The 16,845-nt window shown below is 42.5% G+C and overlaps 1 protein-coding gene across 5 annotated transcripts in view; it reads right to left on the bottom strand.

Annotated features, from left to right (window-relative positions):
* dachd (dachshund d) overlaps positions 1 to 16,845 on the bottom strand; it is a 92,178-nt gene that overhangs the window by 25,815 nt on the left and 49,518 nt on the right. For 4 of the 5 annotated variants that reach the window (XM_051404332.1, XM_051404331.1, XM_051404334.1 and 1 more), the window contains exon 3: positions 12,076 to 12,228. The exons of the other annotated variant lie outside the window; for it this stretch is intronic. In XM_051404332.1, the coding sequence (XP_051260292.1) occupies positions 12,076 to 12,228 (153 nt within the window). The remainder of the gene's footprint in view (positions 1 to 12,075; positions 12,229 to 16,845) is intronic. 5 annotated transcript variants of the gene reach the window in all.

Genomic DNA, 16,845 nt, shown 5'->3' with positions numbered 1-16,845 from the left:
CACTCTTCTTTTCTGACAAAACATCAGTAGCCAAAGGGCAAGGAGATCTGCATGGCGAAGTCTCTAAAGAGAAGGACACTGGTTGAAAATGAAAGGACATGAGAAGTACTCCTCTCTGTCATTCCCCTCCTTCCAAAAGAAGCATTGATTTCCATAAGAAAGATGGCATGCAGTTTCTCAGTGGCGAGTATTCCCAAACAATATAAAGCAGGGGAGATTAAAGAAAGGCGGAAGCCAAGCAGCACCTTGTATCAGCGCCTCTGCTGTAGCTCAGACTGAATCAATTACCACTCAGCAGGCTAAGCTCAATTAAAAAACACCACAGAGGGCCTGATTGCAGGGGTACTTACTGTAGGACAACATGGAGAGGTTTAGGCTACCTATCAGCCTTTCAAGGCCACTCAAGGGCCAGAGTGAAGAGACTTATTCTGCCTTTGAGGTGGATACATTACACCCATTCAATCAAACACAGCTACACGCATAAAGACACATGGATTTAAGCAGCCAAATTTTCACCAGATCAATAAACTATTAAGAAAAAGGTGGAGGATCAAGTCTACTTGTATCTTTGTTATGTCTTGTCCTTGATGCTATATGAATTTTGGTGATGTGCCTCCACCTGTCAGACAGCCTGGTGGGGAAACACTGGACCTCTGTTCGCTCTAAGGGGTATTAGTCTCGCTTTCGGTGCCTGTCCAGCCCCTTTCATGTCACCCCATCCCAAAGCGGTGTTTCTCCCATAAAGACCCATTCAGGCCACTGTAGGGGAATGTGCCACAGCCCAACAAGGGTGCACCAAATCCTTTTATTTGTCGCTGAAAGGAGCCAGGTGAGGAGGATATTGGTTTATTCAAGGAATCTGGCATTTTTGCAAGACAGCTAAGTGTTTTCCTTTCATTCATATGCAATTGCTTCCCATTTGCTAGATTTATTCTGGCTAAATAAAAGGATCACAAGTAACTGCAGTTCACAATCCTGAACAATCTGTAACTTGGTTATAATAATAACACACAGGGATTTTGGTGTTTTTCTTTCCCAAAAACAGAATCAACAAGCATTAGTCAGACTCATTAATCACTTAGATATTGTGCAGATATTCCAGTGGGCAAACTGTTAGAAACATATTTGTCAGTTTGTGTTTATCTCTGATACAGAAGTTCAGACCTGATGAGAGGTGAATTCCCACAAGAACACCCCCCCCCCCTGAAGGGCATAAACAATGCATTTGGAGTAATTTACCTGAAGTAAGCCTGAGGGACCTGCAAAGGTGAACTCCTATTTACCATCATTAAAACTACAAATCACTTAATACCAATATAAACAGCTCAGCTATTATGTCATGCAGTGCTTGGGAGTTCACGCATGGATAAGCAAAGATCTGAATCACAGAGGATGAATTGAATGAATTAAAACAGCCCTTGGTAACAACATGATTAAAAAGCTGTTACATCAGAACCAAACTGCACGGCTGACGGTAGGTCCGATACTTAAAAGAATCACACCGCGAAAAGATTGAATGTTGAATGTTTTAAAATGATTAAAAAGAGAGCAGTAATTTATTTTGATGACAGAAATGATAACCTGCAGTGATTTGTGCAGCAGTTAATCTTCATCTAAACAGGACTTCAGCCTTTCTGGCCGTCCAACCCTACAGAGGAAAATAAGAAAAAAAGGAACTAAGCCATTGTCATTGAAAATGGTATGGAGGTAGCAGCCAGCCCCCTTACCCTTAACTCTGTTGTGGACAGATTTCCCCTGACAAAAATTAAACTAGCTCCTACTTGGCACTTTATTATCTCTTCAACTGAATGATTTATTGTTTGTGGAGCGAAAGAACCAAAGAGAGGGGGAAGATTACATTTCCAGCCAAAGCTCAGGCCTGATCTCGTTTTTTACTCCCTCTGTCCAAGAAAAAAGCTCCCGACAAACAATAATGTCAGCTGTAATTGATCGGAGGTCGCCCGGCAGGGCCTGCAGTAAAAGCGCACTATTTAAGCGACAATCGGTCCCGCGCTCTTCAGACGCTGGCTAATGAAGCTGTCTGTCTGGGCTATTTACCTTCTCTTAAATGGAAAGGGGAAAGATGTACTGTAAGAGACAGGGCTGGAGAGGATCTGCCTCTCGCTCCTGTGAAATAGGACCTGCACATGCCTCAGGAATGTATAATTGGTTGGCGCAGCCAAAGCTGGGGATACGGTGCTAATTAAATGACTTGTTTAAAGCCTATCTGTCTTTGTTTGGGAGGCTCTGGGCTTCAGAACAATGCATTGTAAATGCTGTTGTCAAACAAACATTCCTGGTTATCCTTTGATTTGAATTGAACAAGACAAAAGGCTGATTTGCTCCGTGCTAAGCCTTTGGTTTTCATGGTGTTGAGATATTTTTTCCTCTTCTGATCTGTCAAACTAAACAGGACCATTCCAGTCAAGCAGCTAAATGAACTGACTCACTGCACAATGCATATGCAGTCCGCCGCCGCAAAACAATCTCAGTTTTCCTCCTAATTGCGCTTGTAAAATGCCCCCATGTCGTGTATGTATTTCTCCAACAAAGGTGAGACGGCGGTGCGCACACATGGAGGGTCTTTGTTGTGGTCGTATCGAGGATTTGCACACCGGTCCCAAAAGGAAATGAATGGCTCATGACAAAGTGTCTGTCATGCAGCGAGACATTTAGAGGTCTCTCCATAGCACTAATCATCTATTCATCTTTACTATAACTGTTAATCTCCTCCAAAATCAGACGCCATGTCTGCCATGTGAGATGGAGGGAGCCTTACAGCCATTAGATCAAACATACGACACAGCCTCCATAAATATGTTGCCTGGCATCGTGGTGCCACTTTACACAACACAAGCACATGCTTACATATGCACAGAAACACAACTGCTCCCACATTCACACACACACACACACACACACACACACACACACACACACACATGCAAACAAGAAAAAAACAGACACACACAGATGGCAGGTTCAGTCAAGGCTGGTGAGTCCTGTTTCTCATTAAAATGGGGGGAGAGAGGAAGGTATTGAGCTTTGATGTAGCCACCCACAGCCCCTCAGTGTCATTGAATGAAACTTTGAAGCCTTTTGTGTTTACGCAGTTAATGTTGATAATAAAGCAAACATCTTGCCTTTGTTAAATACCTGCTGTACACTCACGTATGCGTGCACACACACACACACACACACACATACACAAGCAAACAGGCAAACGGACACATAAAAAGAATACATCTCGCGGTAACAAGGGATGTAAACATGAAAACATACGGGTACACACTCAGACAATGATGCATTAAAGATAATTGTGTATAGGTACGTACACACATGGAGTCAGTCAGACATCAAAACACATGCAAACAATATCTTTTTACATTCCAAGAGACATGATGATTGGACACATTTAAATCTAATTCAGATCGGCAGACAAAATGTGTTTGGCATGCCAGGATAAAGAGATACACTTTCCAATGATTCAGGTGGGCAAAGATTTCCTGCCAAGATGCCTAATGTAATGTAATGTAAGAGAAGCCATGATAAGAAAACATTTCTGGTTTGATGAGGTAACATAATTGCTTTCCTACCCAAACCACTGGAGTGTAACATGTGGTAGAAATTATCAAGGAGACAGACAGAGGTGTTTGTCCTTTAAGTGTATAAAATCTAAGGCAGGCAACTTTTATAGGATAATTTAAATCCTTGGCTCTAATGGCACGCATTCCTTATGAAAATTGAAAGATCAATCATCTCTGTGGCAGATCTGTTGTGAAAAAAAAAAAAGTTCTAGCTATCTTTGAAGAGAAAATGCTAAACACGTTTTCGCCATCGCCCCACCCGCACCAGCCCGTTTTAGCTGTCTATTTGTCTCTTTGCTGAAAATGTTAACGAACAGGGCAATAATCAAGCCATATGCTTGCATGTGGCAAATCTCATTACAGTAAATGACCTTTACCAACCCATGCCAACATCCTTGTGCTTGATAACACAGAGCGTATAGAGTGGGGGAGACAATGGTGGGTTTAGTTAACGCAATCATGCACATGGCTGGGGGTGGCCAGGAGAGCCAGGCCTTCAGGACACATTAGCAAACAGCGTTCGCTTCCCTAATTTGGGTCGGAACCAGGCTCACTTTACATTTGTCACACATCACTCTTGATAAATACGCAACATCGGCACGAGAGCACCAACATCCGATCACTGACAGTAAGCCGTGGCACAGAAAGTGCTGTGAGCAGAAGAGGAGAGCAGAAGGAGAGGAGAGATATTACTAGCAGCTGTTACTACTGCGGGTGCAATATATTCAAGCCCAATCAATAAAGCTCCTACAGACAGTGACACCCAAGCAGACAGAGGAATCATTTTCATCTGATACTTAGCAAAGGCTCCCCTTTTAAAAAGATTGCTTTCAGTCAATGACAACCAGTTGTCATTTGACTAAGGCTCCTGAAATGAAATATATTGACGAGCGTTATCAATCACGGCCCACTCTGCCGTCATATCACTTTGGTTGAAGGGAGGGGGGGATCAGTTTGCATGTGGTCATCAGATCATCCGTTTTAATTACAAAATTAGCATCACTACCTCCTGTGCTCTCACTTCCTCCATTACAATCACCTCATGAGAGAAAAAATCAGCAATGCAGTGTATAGTTTACAGTTTACAGCAGCGCTAATGAGTTCAAGGTGAACTGACTAACACGTGAATTTTATAAATCGCAGCAGTCATTAGTTTCGACTGAATTACATTTAACTACACTGAAAAAACAACATTATGTTGAGGTTATTTCAATTATTTTGTTAGGGATTCTAAACACAATTTATCAAGAAATACCTTCCTCTGTTTGCTCACACTGTGAAGGACATGCTGAGATTGTGAAATTCCTTAACATTGTTTGAACTTGCTCACTCGCTCCCTCTTTATCTTGGTCCCAGAGGAGAGGCTGTGTGATGGTGAAGATGTCTGGGCTCAGCATGGCTGATAGCTCTATTTGGATGAGGGTTCCCATATCATAATTGAGAAGAAACACCTTTCGGTTCAGGCAACCGACGGAGTGCTTTTGTGGAACAGAACCAACTATTTCTATCACACAAACGCTCTTTGATTCTCCTGCTGATTGCGGCATAGCCGGGCAATGGAACATTTTTACAGGGTATTCACAGCAAACGAGACTGTCATTTTGTTGTTGTCATTACTGTATTGTCATTACTGTTATTGTGTACACTGTAATATTATTACTCTATGCTAATGTTTCCTCTTAGACATAATCATAGTGAAATGAGAGCACGTGGCTCTAATGCTGCACCATCTTAGCTGTGTATGTGAAAACTGCTCCACATTCTATGCAATTACACGCCGTGCATATTTCACATTACTCCAACCTGCGAAAGCTCATCATCACTGAAAGGTTGAATGTCATTTATTACACGTATCACATTTACACCAAGTGACATTGTCTTTTCAAATTGTGTTGATCTCTTCACTTTCAAAGGTCAGCCCCTTCCCTGGCTAAATTCAACCTGACAGAGAATAGTGAGGAGGGGACAGCCGAACGCATGCATCACCCCCGCATCAAAGCGCTCCAAATTAATCTATCCAATTAATGAAGAATGAGGCCTCATGTTGATGAGGGATGACAACTCGACTGGTCAGTTGTTTTTTATAGCTCTGCTCCTGCTATTGTGAACTAACCACAAGAGACAATCAAACAAATATTTCCATGACACGAGGTTTGTCTAGCATGTTGTCTCTCCTTGTGTCTACTCCTCTCTATAAGGCTACAACTCCGCTGCCACTCAAAGATGATAGAACGTGATATGGATCATTACGGAAATAATGTTTAATCAATTCCCCCTGTTATTGTAATCTATTTCTGCAGTTGTCTGCGTTTGTGTATTTTGTAGCTACATCAGTGTGCCTCACAATTTCCCAATCATGCATATTCAAGTATTACGCTGATGCTTAACAGCCGACGCAACTGGAATTAGAACGAGGACATTAGACTTCATTAAAAAGAGAAATGATTATCAGGTTTATCTTTTGAAATGTCTATTAAAATGTGTGTGTCGTTCTTCACTTATCTGTCACCTGGCTCCCATGAGCCTGGCAGACTAATAGAGAGATGGTGAGGGCCAAAGCCCAAGAGAGAGACAGAGACCCATCAAGCTCTTTACTCAGGCTGGAAGGCTGTCTGTCTGCTCTGCCACTCTCTTGTCTAGCTCAGTGTGTCTGATTCAGTTACTGCCACCACTCTCCTCTTCCCTAACACTTGCAGCTTTAATCGGACTCTATTTTCCCCGGCGCGGCCTCGAAACCAGAATAAAGAAAATAAAAACAAACCACATTGTAATTGCATGAATCAGACGAGACAATAATCTGTCGCACTGGAAGAGGTGTTATGATATGTTCGTGAAATGAATTCTATTCAGCCTATGGCTACAATCTAGTCTCTCTCAAGAGCTTCGGCTGACAAAGGCTCCCACAAGAGAGCTAGAGAGGAAGATGGATGAAGTTGCCCCTAGACACTCATATCAGGTCAGTATGTGCTTTATCCCCTAATGGTTAAGGTTAGGATTGAGTAGGGGGTGATACTAGATCTGAGCCTGAGGGCCATTGTTCTGTCTAGAGGAGCAGGAAGTAGCCACCATCCTCCATCATGGCCCACATTTAGCTGCGCTGGGCCACCAGCACTAGTGCAGCTAGCAGGTTGGAGCACGCAGCTAGCTAGTTGGATGTGTCCTTCCACCCAGAGAGCTTTATTATTAGAAAGGACATAAACAGACTAATTAAATCGCAGCAGTGGAGCTGGGCTGACAGCTGGCGCAGAGAGTGTGACCAAACAGATCCCTATCAAAGTGCAGAAGCAGTGTCTCTATATGTGTCCTGCTTTTGTGTGCATGACACGCATGCCTGTGTGTTCTGTAAGTATATACACATGTTCGACCGTTAATTTTACCCATTTTAGACTCGTGTTCATTTTATAATTGATGACGATCATTTTTTCAACTGCAATTTCATTCATACACACTGTCATCTTAATGTCTTATTTATCTGTGTAGCGCAGAGCACATTGACTCACTGATATGATCCAAAATGGTACAAATGCTATCCAGCAGAGCAGTAAACACTCCAGTAATTAGTGCGTGGTCTCCAGGCTGACTCCACTCAGCTCTGCTGCATGGCCAAGCAAGGACCCCATATAGAGAGGAACCTAGTTATGCATTGATCTTAGAAAATTAAGGCTAACTGCCCCAGATTGCAGCGTCTTGATGTACCTTCTGGATGAGCAATGTACTAGACTTGTATTGTTTGTAGAGTAAACAGGATGATTTGGACTCGCTGTGCTTTAAAATGAATGCATCTTGAATAATTAATGATGCCCCCTTAAAGCGTTGTTATCTGTGTGACCGCAAACGTAAAACCACTGATGATGAGAAAATATGGTTTTAACAAGTCAATAATGGTGAGTGCAACAAGAACAGCCTAATCAATGAGGCTGCAACGTTTGCAAACAAGGACTTGAATTATAACGCCAATAATTGATCTCTTCCATTTTTTCCTCTCTCCTTCGCGTGATGTCATTGTTTATTGATTGCTTCCTGCCAGTGAGGGATGATGGGAAGTTTCAGAGTTTGTTTTTGCTATGACTTTTGCCCCCCCCCCCTCCTCTTCCCCTCCACCTTTCCCTCCTTTCTCCCCCCCTCACCCCTCCCGTCTCCATTTGAAATTTGCAAGCTGTAGCACCAGCTTAACCAAAAAGGATTAAGTCCCATACCCAACTGAGAACACAGATAATGCTCAGTAATTGGTAAAAAATGAAGATGAATGGGACAGCTAGATAAGGACCAATTAGCTGCTGGGAGTGTACAGCTGTGGTCTCCTCACAGAGCGCTCTCAGGGGCCAAGGCCCCCTCTTTCTCTCGCACGCGAGCATGCACAAACGCGCACACACTAACACACGCGCAAACATACAAGCGTGAGGGCGGGGCATGCAGAAATTAGCCTGATGACCCTGGGAAGAGAGAATGATGCTTCCCCATCATCTCATCCAGAACCTCTTCTCTCAACTCTCAGTCAGGCAACACTCCAGGTACCTGTCACCATCCGTCCAGAATCAGCCTAGCATGTGGCTCTCCACTCCCCGTTGGGCGCAGGCAGCCTGGACCAAAGCCACAGATGTGAGACAAAGAGCTTTCTGGTTTTGAAGTAGTAGCTGTAGAATGTAACTGCTTATACAGCTTAGTTGTGGTGTTGCGGGTTTACGATTGATTCAGAACGTACGGTTGAATCTGACAGGGACTGCTGCACCTCCTTCCTTTCACTGCGGCTCTGTCTGTCGGCGAGTTATTTAGTCGGCGTTGTCCTGGCATCATCTGGCTGATGACAGTGGAATTCCCATATCTAATTACAAACAGGATTTCGGCTCCATTAGAGTTGTGTGGTGAGGAGTCAGATGAGTGGCAGGGCAGCACCCAGTGGCCAAAGAGAGACAAGAGGGCGGAAAAAGACGAAGTAAGCGAGACAGCATAAAACAGAGACAGAGAGAAGAGGAAAAAGGGTGGACGCTGCCTTATCTTTTCTTCCCACTCCTTTTCTGCCGGTCTGAGAAACACTTTATTTTCCTTCCGTGGCTGAAAAAAGCAATTCCTTCTCTTGAAATTGGCAGGTGTTTGTTAGTGGGCAGCTGACAATATTTTCTCTCCCAGTAATGAAGGTTGTGGCTGGGGTCAATGCACTGGGAGGGAATGGCGGGCTGTTTATCCCCCTCAAGGCCCAGCGCCACACGTGTTTTGCTTGGTCTGTGATCTGTAATTGTGGCATTTCCTGAGAGGCGCAGGAACAATCCACATTGTGCTTTGAGAGGGCTCCCTCTGCCCAACTAAAGAGTGTGAGGGAAAATCAAAGAAAGACAACGGCACACAACTCTCATTCTGTCTCTCTTTACATTTTTATACCGCTCCATCGCCACGTCTGTCTCACTATCTTTTTATCCGTCTCTCACTTGTATACTCCGACAAACATGTCTATTTCTTGCTCCTTCTCTCACTCAGGATGTTTGGTTATTTCTGCCGAGGGTTGAACTGGTTGTTTTTTTTCCCTTATAATTAATAACATTGATGCAAACAGGAAGGTCTAATTGTGATGAATATTTAATGCGAGGGAGAAATATTAGCCTGTTCAATTTACATCAACACAAAGACAGCGACAGGCAATCCAACTCTACAAACAGAACAGAGTGTCCTTCACTGGCTGCCTCAGCTTTGCTTTAAGCGCTTCACAAAAATCTGCTTCAGACAAACACTGAGATGAGGCACCTGTATTTTAGCCCGAGGAGGATTTTTTCAATGGGTTTATGTAGTAGCTCTTTTAGATTAAATGGATCCACGTCCTTAGTGGTATTATCAGAAGCATGCTCATTATCATATCAATTCCTATCATGGTTGGTAACATTATTTGTGTAAACACATCCGTTTGTTGAGTCTTAGTTAAAGCTGGATGATTATAAAACTCCAGTCCACTTCCTCAGAGCAGCTGTGGTCTGAGTCTCTTAAAAACAGCATGAAGTCATACCCTTGTCAGCACTGGGAACAACAGTCATTCCAGTCCCAACAAAGCTACAGCCAAATACAGTTCCCCTTCTGCCCACTCCATGCTATATCAGGCAAGTGATTTATATGTTTGGATTGCTATTGGATAATGGGCTTGAGAGCAGCACATATTAGGCATTCAAACTCCAAAATACTTTGTAAAAGTAGGCCACAGTGAGACACTTTTGGAATGTTAAATTATTCTGTAATCACGCTTTCTTGTAAGTCAGTTCATATTTTTGTGAAATTACAAAATGCTTCCATTAAAAACAAACACGTGAGTGGAGGCCTGGGGCTAGATGAAGAAGACAGCATGCTGCTAGCTGTGTTTCATGGCCCTGTGGTGCCGAGCAGGCCATATTTCTCCGGCGTATTATCAGGATGACTCCTGCTGGCCACCCTGTCACAGCAGAGTGCTTGATATAAACAAGAGATTGCTGCGACACCCAGTAATCAATATTAGGATGGTTTCAGTACCAAACATCATTTGTCTCTGCGACCATTCCTTTGACCAAACGAAGCATTAATTCAAATCATAAATCTGAGCTGATTTAAATCCGAGGAGAGTGAGGGAGAGAGAGAGGCCCCTGTCTGACTGCCTGCCCCTAATGATTTATTTTCTACATTTCTGCGAGCGAGAGATTTGTCCATACTCACTGACAGGTCACCTTCAAACGCCAGTGGCAGACTGTTCATCACCATGCAGACGAGCATCTCATCGCTGCGAGTAAATATTAAAGGAAAAGAATCCAATTGATTGTGGATGGGGCCGAGAGGCGTCACTGCCATATATTTCACTCAGAGAGCTAATGCTGTGGCCCATGCACCCACACCTAGAGCTGCTCCCCCTTGCCAGAATTATGATTCTACTGGGAGCCTGTGTGGCTGGCTGTGGGCTCAAGGTTACAATTTAAATTGTAAAAAGATAAAACAGTTTCTTATTAGCTCCATTGCCATAGCCTTGCTGTTGGTACTCACATTTATCTTTATTTCCGTGACCTCGTAGGCTCGTATTCTTTTTTTTTTTTTTAACATACTCCATTCTCTTGGAGTGATGACCTCACACTTTATGCATTTTGCATTGTTAAATCTGCTTAGAAACACATCCTGTTTTCATCTCACACACCATAAGCTTCATGGTGTCAAGTATTACTGATGAAATGTATTCAGGAGTCAAGCCATTTATTACAATAAGTGAATCAAAACCTCCATTTAGCAACCAAAGCTACAGGGATTACATTTGCTTTATAATTTGCAATGGGCTCATGAATCCGCACTAACATACATTATCATTCTCTTTAATACACTAAGTGGTTCTGTGTGATATTACAAAAATCCTTCTGCATTTTGGGGCTAATAATTAATTGAAATGGCACATAGTGAAAAACCAATGCTCTCGCAGCAATTCAATTAGCCCTTGTTAAAAGCTGATAGCTTTGGGAAACTGTGTTCACAGTTTCACTTAGCTATTAAGCATGTTTTTTTTCTTTCAACACAAAAGTGTAACACTTCAAGAGAAAACAAGACTTACCTCACCAGGGTGGATATTTACAGTGCATACACACCGAACAAAAACAATATTTCCCCATTTTATTAGGAAAACAGGAGTACGGTGGAGACAGTCATGCAAGTCTTTGGTTTAACTCAAGCTGTATGTATAAGATTATTTATTACCTCTGGCATAGAGGTCATTTTGGTCATGTATATTTATTTGGCTATTAGTAGCGACTATTAGTGACAGCAGAATATCAAAAACTACTTAACATATTTCAATTTGGTGGAAAGTCAGGGAATGGTCAAGGAACAGGAAGTGATAAGCTTTTGGTTGTGATGAGGAGAAATAGCGTGACCATATGCCCAACACTTTTGCCTTGTAATTATTAAACCATGAAATGCATAAGCGATTGTAATTCTCTATGGGCAAATCTATCAGTATACGCTGCACCCATTGTCCTCATTTCACATTTTTAAAAAAGGAAGCTTTTCCCATACTGTCTTACCAACTCTTCACCAACATTAAAGTACATTAAACAAGCCCGTGCCAATTTCTTGCAAGTGGCCTAATTAACAAAAACTGCCTTAACCCTTCAACACAACAATTTAGATGACAGGCAACACATTTACTCCTAGCGATCCTGCAGAATTTGCAAAAGGTGGCGCTAACAAAAGGGGATTCATTAAAATAACCCGGAAGTCATTAGTCTGACTGACCCTGACAGGATTTAGGATTCAGTATGTGTATTTTAATGCAGATGCAAATGCTCAAGTGTCTAAACACGCAACATCTATTTTTAAAATGGCACATGGATGATTTGCAGAGTTCTGAGTGAGAGTCAAAATGGTGGTAAGTATGTAAATGTTAATGTGTGTCTGTGAAGGCACATGAAATAGTTTGCAACATGCATTTGTCATCCATTTACGTGAGCGCAAATGTATTTGTCACAGTTTGTGTGTGTGTGTGGGTGAAGGGCATCCGCACCAACGCTGGAGCTGAGGTCTCCATTCTCTCCGTCGGCCCCATGGTGGTTGGCGTTGCTGTGGTAGCTGCTCATCGCCTCCAGCTTGATCTTCTTGACCTTCATGGCCTCTGCGATGGCTGCGTTGGCAGCTGCTGCCGCCGCTGCTGTCAGGCCTGGAAAGAGGAGGCAGAGGAGACAGAGCGCTTACAGACCACTACATGTCTGCTGGGGCTGAGCCACTGCACCTGCAAAACCTTTCAAAAACCTGCCCTGGCAATTGAAGAAAAAAAACACACAAAAAACAAAACAAAGCAAAAGGACTTTTGAAATAATAAAACAATGAATAATTTTATACACTATGGGGAATAAGCGCCTATGAGATCACAGCTTGGTTTTTCATCTTCTGACAGGGGATATCTTCGCAGCAGGTTATCATGCTGATGGGATGGATCCCTGTGTGTGTGGCAGCATATGATTTTTATGAATGTTTTACTGACTCCGGTATTCCTCTGCGCTATATTGATGTATTTATACCTTGATGGGAACAGATGCAGTCAAGATAATAGTGCATGATGCAAGCATTTTGTGTTATGTGTCTTATAATACAGAACGTACTGTATGTGTGTACTGTATATAATAGAGGTATAGTAATACAGTGTGACACAGGAGGGTTCAGGGGAGAGAAAGTGACTGAGGACTGTTTAAAAATCTTCTTATTGGGGGTATTTCAATGATACCTTTTAATGTATTCAACAGATCGCATCGCCATGAATGACTAACATTGGTATTCAAATTCTTCACAGCCATATACTGTTGTCTCTCATAATAACAAGGCTCTTCTGAGAGTCAAGGCCAGTCATCGAGCAGACTGGCAAAGTACAAACAATGTACCAAGGATTCAAGTTCTTTTTATTCTTTAATACTTGTAAATGGCTTTGAGTCTATTAAATATTTGGAGGGCCATGTGTGAAAATTGAATAAAGAATATGCTCCATAAAAATGTGAAGGAATCTGTGCATGTTTTGTTTTGTTTTGAAGACATTAAACATTTTTTTTTTTACTGGCCATAAAACATGAAAAACTGTTTTCAACTTACAAAAAAAAAAAAAACTACAGAATTATAAAAAGTTAATTTTTGACAGTCTTGTGTCTCTGCGGTCTGTAGTGTAGGCTTCACAAATGACCATGCTGTTTTATGGTAGCTTCAATCTCACAATACACAATTATAATACATTCTTTTAGTATGCATATCGCTTGAAAAATTCTGACAACATGCCAAAAATCTTCGAGAATTTTACATGGATTCTCCTCAGGCCTGAGGCTGCTTTTTTCACGAGCACACTAAATGACTATTGACATCACATTTGAAAAGATCATTCACATTTCCAATGCCATCTCTGACTATATACTGGAATAGCAATATCTGACATGGTCGTTCGACTCGATCAAAACAGACTTGATATGATTGATATAGTAAGTCTGAGATTATAGACATACATATGCTGAGCACACTGCAGAGATCATAAAGCATTGGTTTGTCATTGTGGTATTTCCAGGGTTCTGGTGTGTTGAACGTGACTGAAATCTTTATTCATGAGGCTGGTCTCAAACAGCAGGGACAGATAGTGCTAAAGCTCCTCTAGGCCTGGCGTGTCTCAGGAGAGTCCCAAGACTCCTCTCGCCAACCCCAGCAACAAAAACAAAGATGCAAGGCGTAAAAAAGATATGTACCTATTAGTGGAATCACTCATATCCACAATACGGTATATCACCTGCCCTTTTACAGAGGCTGCTTATACTGGAGATGCAGGTTTGCCATACGTTTGACGCAGAACAAGGCAACGTCTGCGTTTATCATCACTAAGCTGTCACGACGCCGTGATGGGACTCAGGAGCAGCTATTAGCCATGCATCTGAGGGGAGACGTGAGTACAAGGAGAGGTAGAAATCGAACATGTGGCTCTAATAGATACATGCGAGCATGCGCACACACAGACACAAACACACACTGACAAACATGCACACAAGAACATACCGGCCTGGGCACCCTCTCCTCTCATCCCCAGCTGATAGGCAGATGGTGAGAGTCACTCTGAGCCACTGACATGGAGGTGCATATAATTTAAAGCCTTGTTTGCATCTTAAAATACATCAGGACCATATTGACGTACAGTATACATCATGTCAGCGAGGGCCCTCTCGTTTGCAATGGGCCCTGGCTGCTGTTCAATATGCATAGGCAGAGCAGGGGGAAAAAAAGCCATCGCCTCATAAGAAGGTGATACTTCTCCACATAATGAATGTGGCCTCTGCCCAGTCTGAAGGTCAGCCTTCATTTGTGTATAATGGGCAAGAGTCAACTGTTTTCCAAATGAGACGTATGCAGAACAGACTGCCGAGTAAATATTGAAATCACCTCTGGGCTGTTTGTGTGATAAATTCCCCCCACAAATCAGGTGCCGCTCAAAGGAGTGCCGCAGTGGTGCTTTCTGATGCTCTCTAACTTTGGCTGTGAGAACACTGTAGTTTATTGCACTGCAGCCTGTGTGTCCTCACCATTTCTTTTTCTGAAGCATGCTGGACTATATTGGAAGAACAACAAAACAAAAGGGGAAAAAAAGGAAATTAATCCATAAAGAACTAGGTGACAGGTTTTGATCAAATGTGTATTGAGTAAATAAAGGCTAAGAAATTGATTTGTACTATTGTGTAACAGATGGAATGATCACTTTTCCATTTTTCATTTATCATTCTGCTCCAACCCCCACCCTGTCTTTGACTAAGTGACACACTCCATAAATCGAAATCTTTGTTCTGATAATTGTTTCATTTCACCGGATCAATTGTCATATCCACATAACACACACCTCAATAGAGTGGATGTAATAAGGAAGCCAGGGAGATGTTGGCGCCCAGCAACAAGTCTATTAAGCCACTGGAAGTCTAAACGTCAACAAGACCAATCCCACTCAGCGGTAATCTGCATTCATTACTATGCAAACAAAACAATCCTGCCTCATATATTCTTTCAAAGTCACCTTTAGATTCAGACACTTTTCTCGTATAGACGCATGGGCAAGTCAGAATCCTCCTGAGCACCAAACAAACAGCGAATCACGGCTGCATGTAGAGAGCCACACCAGTCAGAGAACAGAATAGGGAACATTTCAACAAATAGAGAATAGCATGGCACTGTCACATGGGGAGCACAAAACAGCAAATAACAGAGACAAGGTCTGATGGTAGCCCTTGGAGCAGCTGTCATATTAAATAATAATGAAGGATCTATTAATATGCAAAGGAAGCAGCAGCCGACTGGCTTAACGCTGTCATGCCTCTGCATATTGTCAGGATCTTCATCATTAATTAACATGCTAGCTGCCCCATACCTGCGCCAATGTCAGAACATTCTTACAACAAACACCCCAATGCCTATGCCCTCCGCAACTAACTCGTATAATTAAATTAAAATCAGATTAACTTCACATCAGCACACAAAAGACTGACTTTTACGACTTTCTCTAGCAGTGATAAAAAAAAGAAGAAGAAAATAACCAGAGCTTATCTGTTGTGTCTCTGTTCTGTCTCTGTTAGCGACTGCACCATGGGCAACAATGAAAACACACTTTATTTATCGGACAAGCAGGATAAGTAGGGAAGAGACACTCCATGTCAATGAGCATGGCCGCCTAATTTTATGCATGGACTGGTGGCAGCACAGCAATGACAAACTGGGGTTGGGAACAACGCGACTCTTAGGTACACTGCGCCACTTGAACTGTGCTATCCACATCATGACAAATTTAGTATCAATTACACAGCGCGCTAACCTTATGACAAGCAGCGGACTGAAAGAGGAGGGGTAGAGACACAAAGAACTGACACTAAATTACCTGGTGCATACTGGATCTATTTTAAAGCAGCTTGAAGTGGCACCGGATTAGATGATCCACTCTAGAAGCTGACGTGCTAATTGTACATCAAAAGAACATAAATAATACAATATGTCTCCACCTACAGTACTTGTGTGCAGAACCAGCTCTCTGAAGGACTGGGATCCACACACATGCTTGTATAGTACACTAAGGCAGAGCCAGACAGCATTAGAAAATATTGTTTTTTATCAGTGAAGTACAGGATGCACCCTGGTTAGATGTAGGTGACATTCATTTCTCTAATGGTAAATGCAGTACTCCTGCGTTATTCAAAAGGTTGCAGCCATATCCAGGACATAAATGAATTATATTGAAGCTGCTGCTTAAGTAGTGGCCAGAGTGTGAGTGGAGGCCCTCTCCACTTTAAAGGAGATGTCATCTCAGTGTGGTGTCAGTCCACAGCAAATAATCCGATTTGGGGGCCAATCTGCCTGTAATGCATCAGCAACTGGAAAGGCTCCAGCGCAATCCCCCCCCAAACCTCCCCCCAGGGGGCATGAACACGAGCTTGCACGCGTTCGAGACACCCACACATGTGCTTTCACACACATATGAGGGTATTTCCTTAAATGGAAACCTAAGCATATTAAGATGTCCTTTTCTAAATGGAACTGGTGTCAAGGGCAAAGATACATATGTTAACAATGTGTTTCACATAGGCCTCTCTGGTCCTGTTAGAGTGTGAAGAAGACATTTTTCCACTGTGTTGAATATGGTCATTGATTTGAATCTAATATGATCTGAATCTATGTCTAATGTCTATGTCTAATACCTTAAAAAAACACATTTGATGATAATAGTTTGCGTGAAGAAATCAGCAAACAAAATTGGCTCTGTCATGTCATGGTGCCCTCT

This window comes from Dicentrarchus labrax, unplaced genomic scaffold (genome assembly GCF_905237075.1).
Source record: "Dicentrarchus labrax unplaced genomic scaffold, dlabrax2021, whole genome shotgun sequence".
Taxonomy (NCBI): domain Eukaryota; kingdom Metazoa; phylum Chordata; class Actinopteri; family Moronidae; genus Dicentrarchus; species Dicentrarchus labrax.
This window is presented reverse-complemented; position numbering and strand designations above follow the sequence as displayed.